At 37.2% G+C, this 18,709-nt stretch overlaps 1 protein-coding gene across 4 annotated transcripts; it reads right to left on the reverse strand.

The window, feature by feature from the left end:
• Nucleotides 1-3,278: 3,278 nt before the first annotated feature.
• tut7 (terminal uridylyl transferase 7) lies at nucleotides 3,279-17,810 on the reverse strand. 4 transcript variants are annotated; one of them, XM_074639207.1, is made up of 29 exons: nucleotides 17,671-17,810; nucleotides 15,172-15,640; nucleotides 14,400-14,554; nucleotides 13,757-13,873; nucleotides 13,429-13,606; nucleotides 13,175-13,263; nucleotides 12,793-12,844; nucleotides 12,594-12,663; nucleotides 12,231-12,357; nucleotides 12,001-12,120; nucleotides 11,784-11,912; nucleotides 11,403-11,580; nucleotides 10,379-11,061; nucleotides 10,042-10,192; nucleotides 9,446-9,532; nucleotides 9,195-9,295; nucleotides 8,869-8,926; nucleotides 8,469-8,572; nucleotides 8,277-8,366; nucleotides 8,065-8,178; nucleotides 7,608-7,685; nucleotides 7,327-7,504; nucleotides 6,969-7,016; nucleotides 6,779-6,870; nucleotides 6,572-6,687; nucleotides 6,270-6,460; nucleotides 5,751-5,824; nucleotides 5,571-5,637; nucleotides 3,279-4,890 (listed from the first exon to the last, which is right to left on the reverse strand). In XM_074639207.1, the coding sequence occupies exons 2-29, from the start codon at nucleotides 15,620-15,622 to the stop codon at nucleotides 4,832-4,834; spliced, it is 3,957 nt and encodes a 1,318-aa protein (XP_074495308.1). In that variant the 5' UTR covers nucleotides 15,623-15,640; nucleotides 17,671-17,810; the 3' UTR covers nucleotides 3,279-4,831. The 4 variants fall into 4 exon arrangements, with proteins under 4 accessions (XP_074495308.1, XP_074495309.1, XP_074495307.1 ...); XM_074639208.1 differs by lacking the exon at nucleotides 17,671-17,810 and adding an exon at nucleotides 16,572-16,871; XM_074639206.1 differs by lacking the exons at nucleotides 3,279-4,890; nucleotides 17,671-17,810 and adding exons at nucleotides 4,930-5,212; nucleotides 16,572-16,871.
• Between the last annotated feature and the right edge of the window lie 899 nt (nucleotides 17,811-18,709).

Consider the following 18,709-nt stretch of genomic DNA (forward strand, 5'->3'; position numbering starts at 1 on the left):
ATATATATATATATATATATTATATACATATAACATATATTTGTTATATATTTGTTATATATTTTTAAATTTTTTTAAATTTTTAATTTATTTTTAATTTTAACATTTTTGATAATTTTTAATTTTGAAGTTTAATGTTGTGTTGTTCGCACAACTGACAGCAGTAACCATCATGAAATAACTGCAGTTCCTCTCTTTTGTGCGAGAGAGCAGCAAAACGCGTTTTTAAAGTTCAGCTGAAGTTTTTTTTTTTTTTTTTTTTTTTTCATATTTATTTATTTTTTTAATTTTAATTTTTAATTTTTAAATTTTTAATAATTTTTAATATTATTTAATTTTCAATTTTTAATTTAATGTTGTTTTGTTGGCAGAAAAAAGTCTGAAAAAAAAAATCTGAAAAAAAGTCTGAAAATAAAGTCTGAAAAAAAATATCTGAAAAAAAGTCTGAAAATAAAGTCTGAAAAAAAATATCTGAAAAAAAGTCTGAAAATAAAGTCTGAAAAAAAATATCTGAAAAATATCTGAAAAAAAGTCCGAAAAAAAAGTCTGAAAAAAAATATCTGAAAAAAAGTCTGAAAAAAATATCTGAAAAATTTCTGAAAAAAAAGTTCTGAAAAAAAGTCTGAAAAAAAAGATTTGAAAATAAATATCTGAAAAAAAGTCTGAAAAAAAAGTCAAAAAAAAAAGATCTGAAAAAAAGTCTGAAAATAAAATCTGAAAAAAAATAATATCTGAAAAATATCTGAAAAAAAGTCCGAAAAAAAGTCTGAAAAAAAATATCTGAAAAAAAGTCTGAAAAAAATTATATCTGAAAAATGTCTGAAAAAAAGTCAGAAAAAAAATATCTGAAAAAAAGTCCTGAAATAAAGTCTGAAAAAAAATAATATCTGAAAAATATCTGAAAAAAAATCCGAAAAAAAAGTCTGGAAAAAAAGTCTGAAAAAAAATATCTGAAAAATAAATATCTGAAAAAAAGTCCGAAAAAAAGATCTGAAAAAAAATCTGAAAATAAAGTCTGAAAAAAAATAATATCTGAAAAATATCTGAAAAAAAGTCTGAAAAAAAATATCTGAAAAAAAGTCTGAAAATAAAGTCTGAAAAAAAATATCTGAAAAATATCTGAAAATAAATATCTGAAAAAAAGTCTGAAAAAAAATAATATCTGAAAAATATCTGAAAAAAAAGTCTGAAAATAAAGTCTGAAAAAAAATAATATCTGAAAAATATCTGAAAATAAATATCTGAAAAAAAGTCTGAAAAAAAAGTCAAAAAAAAAAGATCTGAAAAAAAGTCTGAAAAAAAATATCTGAAAAATATCTGAAAAAAAAGTCTGAAAAAAAAGTTCTGTAAAAAAGTCTGAAAATAAAGTCTGAAAAAAAATATCTGAAAAATATCTGAAAATAAATATCTGAAAAAAAGTCTGAAAAAAAAGTCAAAAAAAAAAGATCTGAAAAAAAGTCTGAAAATAAAGTCTGAAAAAAAATATCTGAAAAAAAGTCCGAAAAAAAAGTCTGGAAAAAAAAGTTCTGAAAAAAAGTCTGAAAAAAAAGATCTGAAAAAAAGTCTGGAAAAAAAAGTTCCGAAAAAAAGTTAAAAAAAAAAGATCTGAAAATAAATAATATCTGAAAAATATCTGAAAATAAAGTCTGAAAAAAAATATCTGAAAAAAAGTCTGAAAAAATAAAGTCTGAAAAAAAATATCTGAAAAATATCTGAAAAAAAGTCTGAAAATAAAGTCTGAAAATAAAGATCTGAAAAAAAATATCTGAAAAATATCTGAAAATAAATATCTGAAAAAAAGTCTGAAAAAAAAGATCTAAAAGAAACTCTGAAAAAAAAGATCTGAAAAATGTCTGAAAAAAAAGATTTGACAAATGTATGAAAAAAGTCTGAAAAAAAGATCTGAAAATGTTGGACAAAAAAAGTCTGAAAAAAAGATCTGAAAAATGTTTATTTTTATTTTAACATTTTTTAATTTTGAAGTTTAATGTTGTGTTGTTGGCACAACTGACAGCAGTAACCATCATGACATAACTGCAGTTCCTCTATTTTTTGCCAGAGAGCAGCAAAAAGCGTTTTTAAATTCCAATTGAAGTTATTTTTAATTATTTTTTTTTTTTTTTCATTTATTTATTTAAAACAAATTTAATATATATATTTTTAATTATGTTGTTTAATGTTGTGTTGTTGGCACAACGTACAGCAGTAACCATCATGACATTTTATTTTATTTATATTTAAAAAAATGTTTTTAATTTTATTTATTTTTTAAATAAATTTTTATTCATTTTAATTTTATTTATTCATTTTTGTAAATATTTTCAGTCAGCTTTGTTTGTCAAGCCAATGTTTCCAAAATCAATACAGAACTTTCCTGCTCTGCTGTGCTATTTGAGTGGCATACAGGTCTTTTTGTAAAGATGAGAGAAAAAAAACATGACACCCAGTGACCAAGATAGACTACCTTTACTATCCCTGTGTGATCTAATCAGTACTCATGTGTAACTGTACTACTGTCCAGTTTATTATAAAATACTATATTAATAGTACAGTTGTGTTAACTGGGTACTGTATTGGCTAAAATGTTTTAAGCAAAGGCAATAAAGGAAAATCAGAAATAGTTAATCAGGATCCAAACATAATTTCAGCTTTGTCAATTTTATTATAGGAGTCATTAGGGATGCACCGATACCGGATCAGATATTGGGCCGATACTGACTCAAATAGCCGCATTGGATATCATCACAATGGGGCCGATCCATTCAATTCAGTTCTGTTTATATATTATATACTGGAATTTTAATTCCTGTTTATGTTTTGACCAATTTATTGCTGCATTAAAAGCGTTTACACTTGAACTGTAATTCCTCTTAATTTTGAAGATTTTTTACCAAGTTGCTGGTGTACAATTTATTATTTTAATAATAAATAACAATTCAATAAATTCCTATCTATGCTTGTTACATTTTGTTTTACAAAGTTAGGAGAGCAAAGTCGAGCCTGATGTTGCCTTACACATAAAAGAATGATCTCAGTTACTTCCACACAGTGAGGCATACAGCTGATTAATTAAACACTGGTATCGGATTGGTACTCGGTATCGGCCAATACCCAAAGCCCAGGTATCGCTATCGGTATCAGGACCGGAAGTCAGATCGGTGCATCCCTAGGAGTCGTATATCACTAATACCTAATGTGTTTCATAAATGCAGGGACCGTTTGATATCAATAAACCTCAATTTGAAAAAAAAAAAAAAGTTCAAGCAAATATTCCACACTGAGATTTGATTTCAGTTTAATGAATTCTTTGAGACACAAAATGGATTGCAAGCCAACCTTTCCTGGCAGGATTGTGGTTCCTTAATAACAAACTAAACCTCTCATTTGAGTCCAACAAAAGAAATGCAATAAAGCTGGCATTAAAACAAAGCTACTTTAAAATGAGAATTTTGATTACAATACCCATCAACAACACATTTCTGTTAATAAAATTCAGCCATATTAGGACAACAACAAAGCCAGACAGTCCATCTTCGCATGTTGAATGATAAGCAGGTCTTTGAGACGTTAACTAGCAGCAACATAATTTAAGAGCGTGTACCCTCACACAGTGCAGCTACCAATCTGTGGCACCATTACATCAAAATGAAGCCTTTGTGGCAAATAAATACATTTATCTCTTCACGGAACTAACTGAGATTACCTCTAGTTTAGGAGTAAGTGAACACAGTGTTTGCAGCAGTGTACACTATCAGCTGGACCAGCTAAATGTATTTTTTTTTTTTTTTTTTTAAAACCTTACCAACTATATGTTCTTACACTATAGTTACAACACATCCTAGCATGTGTGGAGACACATACAGGTTAGCAGAGGAAGTACAGTTTCACTGTCCTTCTGTTCACACACAGGCAGTTGAGGGGCATGGGTCTATGAAATAGGGGGGTGGATCAGCAGTCTCAAAATAAAACTGATCCTGAAAAAATATCTACAGGGTGTTTTCTTTAACACAGAGACAAGACAAACATACTGTAGGTAGAGCTGCTTTCAAGGCTGAAGGAGAAACGGACTGATGGACGTCAGTGCAGTGGACAAATTAAACGGGATTTAAAAGAAATTTGATTAAAAAAATAATATCCTGGCCATTACTTACACTGCCAAGCAAAAGTTTTTGAACAACATATATTCAAATTTTTGTTTGGTAAATCTCAATTTGAAATTGATCCTAAAAAAAAACTTGTAATTATGTAGATGACTAACTGACCTCAATCCACTTTAAGGAGCAGACAACACACCATCTCCATTGGTCTCACAGCTGTAACTGTTTACGAACACTTGGTCTTACCTGACTGGGAGGACAGTTGAGCCAAAAAGCTTTAGCATCAAGTATTACACAAATATATAGTATGTTGTCTGCAAAATATACCGTATTGTAGCGATCAAGATTGAAGCTATTAGACACTTCTCAATTACTTACATTTTCTAAGTTAAGCGATTTCACACTGAATCTGCAATGACACTGAAATGTACAGAGTATAAAAAAAAAATCTTGACTGGCAGTGTAGGTAAAGAAAGACATGAGGTGCATGCATAATGGCTTCTCTTGTTAAAATGAAAGCTTTAAAAAGCTCCTCTGAGGAGGAGAGCTTTAGGGGGGAAAAACACACATAAAAAGGCCCTATTTGGCTTCAAGTCAAGGCGTCCTGGCTTTGGCTTTTAACGGGCTCCCATTGGCCCAACAGTCCCATTCAGATTCAATGGTTTCTGGACTTTGGGTTGCTGTCTGCCTGGACAAGAGGAGACCCTCGTGGTCTGTGTAGCCACAGCTGCTGCTCATTCCACTGGGCTCTTCCTGTGACCAGAGCGACCCAAATTTCGGCAGGCTAAACTACCTGAAACAAACCAGAATGCAATTGTCAAAACTGGCACCGACACACACTTTTAAGGCTTAATGACAAAACAGGACAGATCGCCTCACACTGATAATCTGACCGCTGTATTTGCGGCTTTATTTGCACAAAACCATTTCAGGTTACAAGTATGATCACAGAATATGTTCTTGGACGATAGAGAAAACAAAAGAAAAAAACAGGAGCATCGTGCTAAACTTTAGCCCAAACATAAGCAAGCGTACAATCCAGAGTCCAGAGACAGACGGATGAACATGTACCTGTTGCAAACATTTCTCGCTCTCATTCTCTCTCGTCACGAGCCCTAAGACAAGACAGTTGACCCAAAAATACAAACGTTTTTACTGAGACTAATTCTTCAGTACAGATTATGTAGAGCACCATGTCTCCCTAAATTGCAGACATATTTTTGGCACAAACAAGGTGTTGGATTTATGGGGAAAGATAATTCAAACATGGCCTGACAATGTACTGTATGCTGACGGGAAAACGTGTTATGTATGATGATAGGTGAGGTGGAGTATTTTAAATCACTTCCTATATTCCAGGAATTAATTTAAAATAAACAAAACAAACAGAAAAAATGAGGTACTGTCACAATGAACAACTGATCACCCTGAGGATTTTCAATTGAAGCAAAAAAGTACAGTAAATGTACATACCTGCTTGTGGACTTAATATCACATTTTGCTGTTTTCTCTTCTTCTTCTCTTCTTGTATAGGTGAACCCTGAAAAAAGGAAGATAAACAGGGGCACAGGTGTAGCAGTGTACATAAACAGTCTACCAAAGTGTCGGTAAAAACATATTTTAAAAGAATATTTCTCATTGGCTGTCACATACCTGTCTCTCCCTTTCTCTCAAATTCCTGGCGTGGGCTGAAGAGGTGGAACCATAGCCTTCCATCCGCACATTACCTGATAAATGACAATTAAAAAGGAGGGAAGAAGTCAGTTGTTTCCTTCCCATTTGTGAAGGACAGTTTGAAGATGCAGTGGAGCAAGTTTGGTGTCAATTGAGAGATAATTTAAGTAGTTTTACAGATTTGAGGAAAACAGAGTGATGGACTTCATAACTCCTGCCAGGTTGAAGGATATGAACATTTCTGCTCACTTGGGTCTACATTTTGGTCAAAGTTGCAGCAAGTTCGGCTGATTTTCATAGTTTTAAACTTTAGACTGTTGCTGTAGCGTCAGCATCAGGACTATTAGCCAACAAAGCCAGTGGACGGAAGTTTGGCATAGGACTGGACTATGTGCCAAGTTTGGTTTATTTTCATGCATGGGAAGGCAGATTTCCTGGTAGGAAGAATAATATAATATTGGCACAAACGAGAGGGATTGGCAAAAACTTTGAGTGTACCTGCAGGGCTTCTGTACAGCTGACAGTCCTTCTTGATGTGGGCACTTGATCCACACAGGAAGCAGCAGCGCACCTCCAGTGCATCCCTTTTCCTCCAGTGCTCCCCCTTGTGTCTGACCTGATCCCTGCCGTCCTCTGCCATCTCTCGCATGTGCTCTGGCCTTTTCTCTGAGTCCCTTCTGTGTCTGGACCTGGGACAACATCATCCATAATATAATACAAACATGTAGCTTGATACACGGTTCAGATGGACATCTATAAACACTGCGACAAACTCAGACATGTATTGTGATTATACTTACTTCTTACGCATGGGGCAGTCTTTCATGAAGTGGCCGATCTTGCCACAGATGCGGCAGCAGCGGTCATTGGGAGCCACTTCTCCCTCGGTGAGGACTTCCGGATCGAAGAAATACTCCTGAGACAGATAAAGACAGATCACAACTTTAATGCTTGGATATCATGCCACCACAGTATTAAAATATGGTGTTTAGACAGCAAACACCAACCATCTGAGTGGGGTACACGGGAGGAATGGCTTTGACTGATGTGCCAAACACTGTTCTGCCGTTGATGAAAGCCTTCATGATGAAGTTAGTCACTGTTGTGAAGACAAAGAAAGACAAGAATATAGATTAGAAAAGACACTAGGGACAAAAGCAATGAAACAACAGAATGTAAGAACAGAAATAATCATACTTTTCCTGGACAGACCAGCGCCGAGATTATGATTCAGGTCGAACGGATCTGAAATATGAACAGAGAAAAGAAAGCAACACATTAACAATGAAAAATATTTCAGAGCACCCACACAGTCAATACGATTCAGAAAACAGTACTAATCATTAACAGTGGTATGAATTTAATGAACTAGATGGACAGCAGCTGCATGTAATAAATAAAATGCAGCCTGTAATGTTGGATAAGTTTAAACCAGGACACAACAATCTGTTGCATCTACCTAGTGGAATAATACGTATATGCTTCTGTGTTTTATATCCTCCATTTATCTTTTTATTGTAGAAGTCTGGACCCTGAGTTTGTCACACAAACTGACCTTCAATGACAATGTACTTGGACGTCCACTGCTTGTTGAAGGTCGTGAGGCTGTCGTGCAGACGGAGACAGACGACATGCTCTCTGAAGTCAAAGTCCTCGGTATAAAAGCGGAGCAGGCCGAGCCACAGCTCCCCCACCGTCTCAGTGTTCTTCCCGCACTGTGGCCAGAGACTGGGCTGCAGGTGGAAGACGACAAGATTAATGCGTTATTGACATGCACATTCACGAACATTTTTACAGGGGCACTCACAGAATGTGTAAAAAATACAAAATACTCACAAGTGTGTCTAAATCATCAAAGAAGTACACGTTCCAGTTGTCAACTAGCACCTCCGGCTTGTTCTTTCCATCGTAAATCTGCAACAAACAGTTGAGAGAAGTTCAGAAAACTTGCGGATTCTTGGCAAAAGGGTAATAAATTCCTCTTTATAGCTCCGAAAAGGCCCACAATCTGGTGGTGTTTGGGATGTAAAATATCAAAATCATGAATAAATTGGATTAAAAACTGGGTATTTTTGTAGTGTCCAAACAAAGAGGTTCTGTAAGGTCAATCTTAGTTTTACATGTTTAAACTAGGGCTGTCAATCGATTAAAATATTTAATGGCGATTAATCGCATGATTGTCTATAGTGCACATTTTTTATCTGTAACCTAATAAATGTAATTGTGTTCAATTTGAGAGCCCTAGTTTAAACTAAAATAGTGTTCCTTTTTTTAACAAACAAGTCATTTGTACCTCTTGCAGCACCGGGATGACTGGTGGGTCTCTCTGCTGGAGGAAGAACAGCACCATGAGGGTGTAAGCGTAGGACGAGAGGCTGCCACGTGAAGCATCCCCAATGTCACACATCTGTAATGGGACAAAAATAAATATGATAGTAATACCATATACAGTACAATATCATCATATGACACTGGAGACACCTTAAGTGTCTAAAGCACACTCACCTTGGCGAAAACCTTCATGACGTAACAGAGGATCTTCACTCTCCTGTCGATGGCGGCGTATGACGCTAGCAGGTGTGTGTTGTGCAGGGCCTGGAAAAGAAAAAGGTTTGTAAAGCAAGTATGAGAAGTTATTCAATAGCAAAGTTGAGACAAAATGAAACAGAAAAATAACAGAGGGAGAAGAAGCCTCACCAGAGTGTTGTAGAGGCTGATATCTCCCTCCAGGCCGGTGCGAATATGGTAGAACTTCACGATCGGTACTTTTGCTGTAGTGATGGGCAGGATGTTCTTCAGACCTGGTGAAAAATGGGATGTATTGATATTTTGTTTGTTTACTTTACAAGGGATTATGGGACAAACTATAATTTGATAATGGAAACAAATCGAGTGGCTGCAAGCTGAGAAACTATTTTATTTTTAATAAACATTAAAAACCTCCTATGAGCCACTGTTTTACCATCAGTTCAAACGTGTTAGTAAACAGAGGTTAAAGGGTTTTTCCTTATCTGACCCAAGGGTCTGAGGGTCTGGTATGCTGCACACATTGTGATCTTGGGCTACAAAAAATAAAACTGCCTGATTTATTACTAACCTGGGTGTTTCCTCAGCATTCTCGCCAAGCTTTCAATGATGCTGATGCAGTCAACATCCTGTGGAAGACATTCAGGAACCGAGTTTGAGATTACAATGAATCACGCTAACAAACCAGCATTACCAATAACTACAAATACCTCACCATTTCATTTAATCCTCAATGATTGTAGCAGAAACACTGAATACCAACAAAACCTGTCTTTTCTGTTCTCATCAATAAACTAAACTCATACAAGTTTATGAATGGACATGTTGCCAAACTTAAAGGCTTAGACAAAAAAAAGACATCACAGTATGTTGCAATAAGTTAACAAGATAACTTACATCTATGGTGTCCTGCCCCTCCAGCACCATACAGATGTCGAGGTCGCTCTGTCTGAAGCCGAAGCCATTTTTGGATGATCCAAACAGTTGTAGCCGAGCTCCTGTCCATCACAAAACATGATTTGTTAATTTAATCATTAAAGTGCACTCTGCTCTAACATCTTAGTGATTAATGGACAAGTCAATAAAATGCAGAGTCATACTAGTTTAAGTAAAAGATGCTAAACAGTGAAGATGGTGGTTTACTTCACCAGCAAACTGTCGTCTGACGAAGGTCTGCAGGTCTTGAAGGATGTGCTCTCTAACACCCACTTCCAGTTCATCTGGGGCGAAGTCAGCTAAAAAAGGAAACGGACTCATCATCAGATCTCACCAATGTCAAACACTTTATTTTAATGATTTCACCAATCTGTAATGATAAATCTGCTACATTTGTTAGTGTGTCCTCTGCTGACTTTTGACAGCAGCTCCATGTTTATTTTTAACCCTCTAGAAACATTTTTAGCCTTATATAGAAATTTGAGGGCGTCATTTATGCTAATTATTAAAACTCACAAATGCACACCTACTAATGAACAGGTGGCATTCATCAAGCTCAAACGAGCAATTTACAACAAGGCTGTGCAATTAAGAAAGTTTGCTGAATCTGACTTGGAGCACTCAAAAGATCAAAAAAAAGTTAGATTTAGATAAGGATATGAAAATGTTCTTGCATGAGCCCCATTGTTCATCAAATATGCTTATGCCACGTGTAAAATATAATCAAATGTATATAATCAAACTTTTGAACATCGAGCTGAAGCAAAATTGGAAGCTCTAAAGACTTATGCAAATACATAATACTCACTGTAGCACTGCTCACAGACTTTGTTAAGGGCACAAAGAAACTCTGGTGTTATTGGGGGTAAAGGATCCAGCTGCATTTTCTTGAAATCTTCTGGACAGTCTTTCTTAAGGTGTCCATCACGCTTGCACAAGCTGCACACGACCATGTGTGACTAAGAGACATTGACGATAAGAAGATAAGCTTATTTGCCACAGTTTGTCTAGTTTAACTTCCAGTCACATACAACCCAAATTATTAAAAACCCAAAACTGATTTAGATTATTAAGAACCTTGCTTCCCAGAGAGGTATTCATAAATATTGAATGTAAAGTGAAAACAAACACGAGGCTACACTCACCTTGCCTCTGGTGAAAGCTTGCCTGGTGAACTCATAAGACCGTTTCTTCTGTTGTTGGTTTTTATTTTCTGGGATCTTATCCTTAACTTCATCCTCTAAAGGTGGAGGTGTGAGACCTGCAGGTGCCAAATCCACCACTTCGTCATCCATTGAACCAGGTGTGTCAAAATCTGGACCCTCCTCATCAGACAGAAGCTCCTCCCCTGAGATCTCATCCACTGGGAAGATCTCCTCATCCTCTGTGGTGAAACTGTCCAAGTGATGTCTGTTATGCGAGTCAACATCAAGATCCTCGTCCTCCTCATCCTCAGAGAGACTGCTTTTGCCCTGGTCCACTTTTTCCTTCTCTCGTTCTTCATCTGAGTCACTATATTCCTCAACTTCCTCCTCTTCCTCAATAATGCAATCAGAGTCTTCAGGACCGTTTTCTACAGCTTTAGGTTGGTTTGCATCTTGCGACTGAACACTGAGCTGACTGAACTCTGACGCGATGTCTTCATTCAAAGCCTCGGCGTTTGCCCCTTGAGTAGGTCCACCCTTCGCCTTTGTCTTGTGGTTGGCAGCTGGCGTGTTGAGAGGCAGTGCAAAGTACTTGTATGTGGTTTTGAGACAGTGGAGGATGTACTCGTACATCTGCTGGCTGTTCACTGTGCGGGCCACATTCCTCTTTACAGCAAATGGGTCTGAATACAGAAAGAGACATTATTTAGAGTTAAACCATGTAAGAGTGATTAAACTCTTCACATATTTAACAAAAATGTAGATATGGTCATCATTTAAAAAAAACTAATCTAAGGTTGGGTATCATTTGGAGTCAGCACATCAACAAAATCCCAAATACCACTTACAGTATTAACATGTCCATTACTGGCTGGGATAGAATTAAACTCTGAACATGGAATTGCAGAAAGTGGTATTTCATTTCATTACTGCTTGTTTATTTCAACCTGGGGATTAAGCATTGCTCTACTAGTGATTTTCCCAGTACCGAAAAGCAAAAACCTAGTGAGTAAAAGTTTCTGACCCTCCACAGCGATGCGTTTCTTCGGCCAGTCTTTCATCTCTCTGGAGAGGACAGCACTGGTCCGTACACTCATTACATTGTCAGCCAGGTTGAACTCCAGCGAGTAGAAGCGAAGCATCTCCACCCAGAGAAACCCAACTTCCACAGGCGGGTGAGGGCTCTGAAACACCAGAGGAACCTGCAAGGAAACACATCACACAGTAAACCTTCAGGCGCTAGTAAGATAGCGGATTAAGGGTGTTTATTTTAACTGTAGTGAAAAAAAAACATCTGATCTAGAAAAAGCACATTAATCATAAAAACTATAAAATCAAACTGCCAAAAATGAAGAACAAGACACTCTTCTCAGACAAATAAAACGACATGTGTCTTCATGATTACCTTTCCCTTTATACAGGAGCCCTCTGCTGGCTGTTCTTTAGAGGGAGGGGTGTAGGCCCAGTGTAAATGTCCATCCTCTGTATGTGTGAGATTGAAGTCTGAAAGCCTGCTGAGTGAAAACACCTTAATCTAAAAAGACAATCATATGATTATATTAGTTAGTTAGTTAGTATACTATATTTTTTATTTCAGTCTCAAGGTGAAAAGAAACACACACCTCTTGTTTCAGGTAGGCAGGCAGGAGGGGCTCTTTGCGCTGCTGTAAGAAGTAAATAACCATGAGGGCGAAGACGTACGGTGGCAGCCCACCTTCCTCTGCACGGTCAATCTCACTGATCTAAGTCAGAGGCAGGAACAAGGCATGTTAAAAAGGTAGGCATACTGAGCCCGTTTACCAGTTGCCTGGCTAATGTGAGCAAGAGGTGAGGATGTCAACCGGAAACATACCTGGGCCCAGCGTCTGAGACCCAAAACCAGTGGAAGGAGGAGATCCTCACGACTGGATAGAGCAGACAGATAGGAGGTGGTCTGGAACGCGTTTTCATTCCCTGCACTCACTTTGCACACCAGGCCACTGTTGAGAAAAATAAGTTTCAGTTTCCATTTGTGGTTTACTGCTCTTGTGCATGTGGTGGTATGACCAATTGTCTTTTTTCCACTCTTTGCATGCAAGAAAACACATTCTGGTAGTTTCATAATGTCTTGATTAATGATCAACCTGAATATCTCAAAAGATCATCACTTCAGTTTGATTCATAAATTGGACAGGGGAATAATCTATGAAATGTAAACTCTGTCAGAGATACCCACCTCTTTTTCTCTTTGCAGATGACCACAGGCACCCTGGCATGAAAATCAGCTTCCATGTCAACAAAAATAGCTGAGGACACAACAAGACGTGTTCAGTTTTAAACTTCCATGACCGTCTAGCACATGACTTGACTTTCCTACGGTGGAATTGTTTTGACATGGACGCATTGTGCAGTTAACTGAATAAGAGGTGACTCACGGCTCACAGAGAGGCTCTCCTTGACCAACAACAAGACATCTGGCTGATGCATCTGTGAATGCATTTCAAAGTCTTTATACAACATTAATACAATATAAAAAGAACATGTGAATGTGGCATGTCTTAAAAACAACATCCAAAAAGAAGTCAACTTTAAAGATTATAATATAACAAATAAATGGAAATAACTGTCCCTTTCTCTATTTAGATCTAACACAATAAGAATTATCCTGAATCTCAACAGTCTTATGAAATTAAACTGCATTCTGTAAATAAAAAGCTGTTTATGTTTTATTTTTTTGAGAGGTGTGGGAGTGTTTTTGAAAAATGTGAGAAACCCACCGTGTTAAATTAAAAAAAACATTCACACTATCAAACTCACATGAGGTGGATACTGAATGTCAATGTTGACATCAGAATCTTTAAATCCAAACTTAGTGCAAGATGATCCATATAGCCTGAGCCTGATCTCTACAGATGAGAGAAAGAGAAGGAATAATGTTATTCACATAGACACATAATAATGAACTGATGTGAAGTACAACATTCTGTTTGCTACACATCAATGTCACGATCAGGATGAATTCAGGTCATGTCTCTGTCACCATACAAATATTTCGTCCCTAGGCGGCTTACCAGGCAGGACGGACAGAAGGAGGTCTTGCATCATGGAGACAACGCATTGTCTCGTCGCAACATCCTGGTCATTCATCCCGTGTTCCCGGACAACAGCCTCTAGTGCCGCACTCACTGCACTGACCTGCTCCGGACCAGGAGGCAGAATCTCAGTCAGCATCACCTGCTCTTGCTTCTCCTGTAAACACAAACAAGCAAAAAGAGTTCAACACAGTTTTAAATGCATAAAAACTAAAACTGCACAATAACAGTATAATGGCATCATCTGTCAACAAACGTTAACTGTAAACATCTAAATGATGTTTTGCATAATAAGACTATTTCATACCTTGGCCCTCCTCTTGTGCCGTTTGTCTCGGATGTGTCTGTAAGCGTCAGACACAGAGTCCAGCAGAACATCGCACAGAGCGCAGGTGTAAAGTGCACCAGGGTTGCTGTGGGACCTCTGAAACAATTTGAAAAGGAGGAAAGTACAGACATCAGACAACAGCTGCAAAAATTATACAGTTATGGATCTTCTTAACGCAGCTGTACCTCATAAACACATCAAATATTGCATAACTGAAATAACTCTAAAGAAAGAATTACGCATCAGGTTTAACTACTCTAAAAAGGCTTATCAAAGCAAATTAGGGCTGCAACTAACAATTATAGTCATAATTGATTAATCTGCAGATTATTTTCTCTATTAATCATTTGGTTTATAAAATATCAGGAAACAGTGAAAGATGCGCACACGTCTTAGAGCATTAAATGTCTTGTTTTGTCTGACCAACAGTCCAATACCCAAAAATATTATACGTACTATAATTTGAGATCAAGAAAAGCAGCAAATTTCCCATTTGAGAAACTAAAACAACCACATTTTTGTAGATTTTGCTTGAAAAATAAATCGATTATCAAAAATACTTGCATTAAAAGCAAATCTACATAAGGATGTATATTTGGGCTACAACACAGACAGCCCTTACCTTCTTCAGGCTGAAGATCTCTTCTCTGTTAAGCCGCCTCTCTGCCTGCCGTAGGCTCTGCAGCTCTTTGGCTGAGAGTGTGGACTCATCAATCATTGGGGCCTGGTTCTCTTCAGCATAACCTTTATTCTTGTTTCTGTTTCTCCGTCTTCTCCCTGGGAAAGAAAGAAATACAACTTTCAAAAATGTGTTTGAGATGGCGTTAAATCAGTAATGTGTATATGGTATGGATGATGAAGTACTGTCAATTCTTACAGTCAGACTCAACTAGATTTTAATATACAGTACATCACAGTGATCAGGAACAGAGTTGTAGGGGAGTAACTTGCACAGTGTACCCCATTTTTAAAAAGGTGACCTGAGACTGCTGCCTTAGGCTGCATTCACACCAGATCTACCGGTGCGGTGAAAACGTATGTCCTCCATATAATTTTGAATGGGGGTAGTGCATTTGGGCTGCTGAAAAAAAACAAAACCTGCAGCATAAAATTAAAAACAGAATCAACTTTTAGAAAAACGCAACCCGACATCACACTGCAGTGGCCAATCACGGAACCGACGATCTAGAGCTGTACAAGCCAGCCATGAGGGAACAAAAAACGTTCATTGTCGCAGTCAATGGGCCATTAAAAAGGTGCTCTCCCGCACCACTGCAACACCTGATCTGGTGTGAATGCAGCCTTGGGCAGACTGCCATAGATTTTTTTAAAAAGTGGAAATAATCGTAAAAGTGTTCCTCTCTTTCCCCAGAGTCCGATTTCCAAATCCTCACCTGATTTATGACCACTGCCGTCAGCGTCCTCTCTCCCCCCCTGCTCCCTGTCCTCCCTTGGACTTTCTCCCTGGGTACTCCTCCTCCAGTGCTGCGAGCGCTCTCTCCAGTTATCTTCTCGAGTCCCACCACTGTTCTCAGAACCCGAGAACCACCGGGGGTCATCCTTCTGTGAGGGGCTGTGACCACCTCTGAATCCACCAGGGGAGTAGCTCAAGGGCCCCATTCCTCCCTTCTTGGGACTGGCCCGGTAGGGCCCGCCATAGTTCTTGCCCTGCTGACCTCCCTCTGGTCTGTAGTTGTGTCCTCGACCCTGTTCCTGGTTCCTCCAGCCTTCTGGCCTCTCTGGCCTCTCTGCTCTCTCTGCTCCTGCTCCTGCTCCTGCTCCTGCTCCTGCTCCCCTCTCCCAGCCGCCTTGCCTGGCCTGATAAGGCCTGCCAGAGTTTTCCATGGTTCACTTCTGCTAAAACTGCAGGATGAAATGTTCCGTTAATATGAAATTTGTTCCTCATGTAATAAGATAAGGTGAACCTTTATTAATCCCCGGAGGGAAATTCAGGTGTCAAAGCAGCAACATCAGCAAACAGAGTGAAACACAGGAGAGGTAAAGGTATACAAAAATTATAAAAACAATAATAGAGATATAAAAGATAGAGTGGTTAGAGTCCAATCAAAACTAATGAAAACATCCTTGACACAAACTGTATGCCAACAGGAACATCTGCCAAACTTTTGACTTTGGAAGATGTCCTTTCTTTGGAGAAACAGCATGCCATTTTAGTTGCCTTTGTGCAGACACCGTCAATGGCAGCTAACAGCTCATCATATAATGTAAGTCAGTCAAGACTGTTACAAAACTTTTGCAGCTCAATAAAACACACCTACAATTTGAACTTGTGCCAACAGATACCTGGCGATAAATGATGTCATTTTAGCCCCCGTTTAACATAACGTTAGTTCATCCTACTTCTGAAAACTCAGATTAACCGTTAACAGACTTTTATTGGCTTTATTGTCGGTTGACAGTTCTAAACTGAAAATCTGAGTAAAAACTAACGTTAACATTGGAGCTTCTCCTGTAACTAAACATTATCACTAACTAATAAAACAATGACATAACCTCAGTCTCCACCTCCACTGTTGTTTTTTGTATGTGTTCCAATTCTAGACCTTCCTTAGTTTTGCATAATAATAATAATTATAACAATAATAATGCATTTTAGTATAAAAAAGGTAGGAAATGCACTTATAAACAATATAGGCTGCATTTTCATCACATGTGGGACACCATTTATCAAATGTGCAACTATACAACACCATTCCACATGTGAAAAATCACATAGATATAACGTTAAGGAGCGACTCGAGTTACCTGGCAACTGTGATGTGAGCTAACTCACCTGTGAGCTGACTTTAGGAGCTTGTTATTGCTAACTAGCTGTTAGCTTCAGCTAGTTAGCTTACTAGCTTACGTCACTTCTTCCTCTTCCTCGAATTAACGGTGTATAACTTTTATCACGCATGTAGCGTGACACCACCGTCAACTAATTACTGTCTTAATTAAACGTTAGCTAACTTATAGTCCAAACCGCTAACGTTAACTGTTAGCTATTAGCTTCACTAGCTAGGACAGCTAACTGCTAGCTAACGGTAGCTAACGTAGCAACAGCCACGGCCAATAGGAGGATAGGACACGCGTCATCAATACGTCATATATCCGGGGTACCACACATGCGCAGTAGAGTCTGGTCTGCACTCAAGGCACAGTAAATAGCCTATACATATCAACACTAGAGATAATATTTATAGGATAGACAATATAAGGAATATATTAGAACACACTATGAATATACCAGACTACTACAACTAGCTTATAAAATATGAACATAGAATAACAATAACATACTATATACAATAGCAAAGTGAGCAAGTTACACATTTTGGGTGTGCAAGTTACAATTTCTATTTTAAAATAAAATTAGATGAGGTAGTGAACCAATATGCAATTTCCACATGTGCAAGATTATTACAGGACTTAAGTGCTTTACATATATAAAAGCAAGATAAAAGAGCACAATGTGCATAAGATAAAAAATGAAAAAAAGAATATAAAACTATAAGTTAAAAGAAAAAAATTAAAAGGATAATAAAAAACAATCAAAAGAAAGAAGTAAAGTGCAGCATTTGATCAATTAAGAAAAAGCGTCTGAGAACAGTTTTTGGTCTTGAGTCTAGATTTGAAAGTGGCCACTTAAGGTGCATCTTTGATCTCATCTGGAAGTTACACTGCGCATGCGTCATACCTCATAAACCCAAGACCAGTGACCCAGCCTCCTTTCTATAGGCCTTGTACCAACAGCTAGCAACAGCTAACTAGCGTTGCTGTTTATTTCAGTTTTTTCGTCAAGCTGCTCAAACTGCAGCTGCGTCAAAATGCAGCCGTCTGTTAAAAAGGTCAGCAATAATCATCCACAAAGAATATTAAAGTCATTAAAATACCTTTTGTAGGTGAGCAGAGGGCATAACTGGAGCCTGGTTCAGGTCTGACTCTGCATGATGGCTCTCTCGTCCTGCAACTGGAGTTTGAAAGATGACGTATGTCTGTCTGTTTTGTAGTCGTCAGCTAAGCCCCGCCCACCGCAGCTCCCTCTGATTATTAGACAAAATCAATATTATTATTAATCACTAAATATATTATATAAGTATGAACTGCATAGGTAGCGATTTGAAACAAAGTCAGTTTAGAAAAACTAAAATGGGAGATGAAGTTATGTCATTGTTATGGATAAACAATGACATAACCTCAGTCTCCACCTCCCTTGTTGTTTTTTGTATGTGTTCCAATTTTAGACCTTCCTTAGTTTTGCATAATAATAATAATCATAACAATAATGTGGAAAAAAAGATAAGACTTTATAGATCCTGGGGGGAATTCATAAGCTACCTGGCAGTAGCCTATATAAAATAAAATAAAACATAGCTCCACCTTTACCAGCGGCAACGCTAAAGTGATGTGCACATACATGCATCAATAATTACAATGAAATGGGACATTCTGCATAATGAGTCATTTTACTTTTGATACTTTAAGTATACTTTGATGCTCATGCTTTTGTACTTTTACTTAAGTATTTTTTTTTTTTAATGCAGGACTTTTAATTGTAACAGTTATTCTACAGTGTATTACTACTTAAATTTACAGTAAGTACAAGATCTGAGTACTTCTTCCATCGATGCTACTTGTATGTATGGTGTATGTGACATGTGTCTAAATTCTCCAGAGACATTTACATTTATTTATTTAAAATGATCTGACATGCCTAGGATGATCAGTAATGAGCCAAATTACAGGTTGCATCGACTCATCAATCAGTTAATCAACTAACAGGTTACTTTCTTCTCACAAATAGTTCTATAGCTGAATGTTAAATCACATAGATAGATAGATAGATAGATAGATAGATAGATAGATAGATAGATAGATAGATAGATAGATAGATAGATAGATAAAGTAGATAGATAAATAAATAGATAGATA

The sequence above is a fragment of the Sebastes fasciatus genome, chromosome 6 (genome assembly GCF_043250625.1).
Source record: "Sebastes fasciatus isolate fSebFas1 chromosome 6, fSebFas1.pri, whole genome shotgun sequence".
NCBI classification, from domain to species: domain Eukaryota; kingdom Metazoa; phylum Chordata; class Actinopteri; order Perciformes; family Sebastidae; genus Sebastes; species Sebastes fasciatus.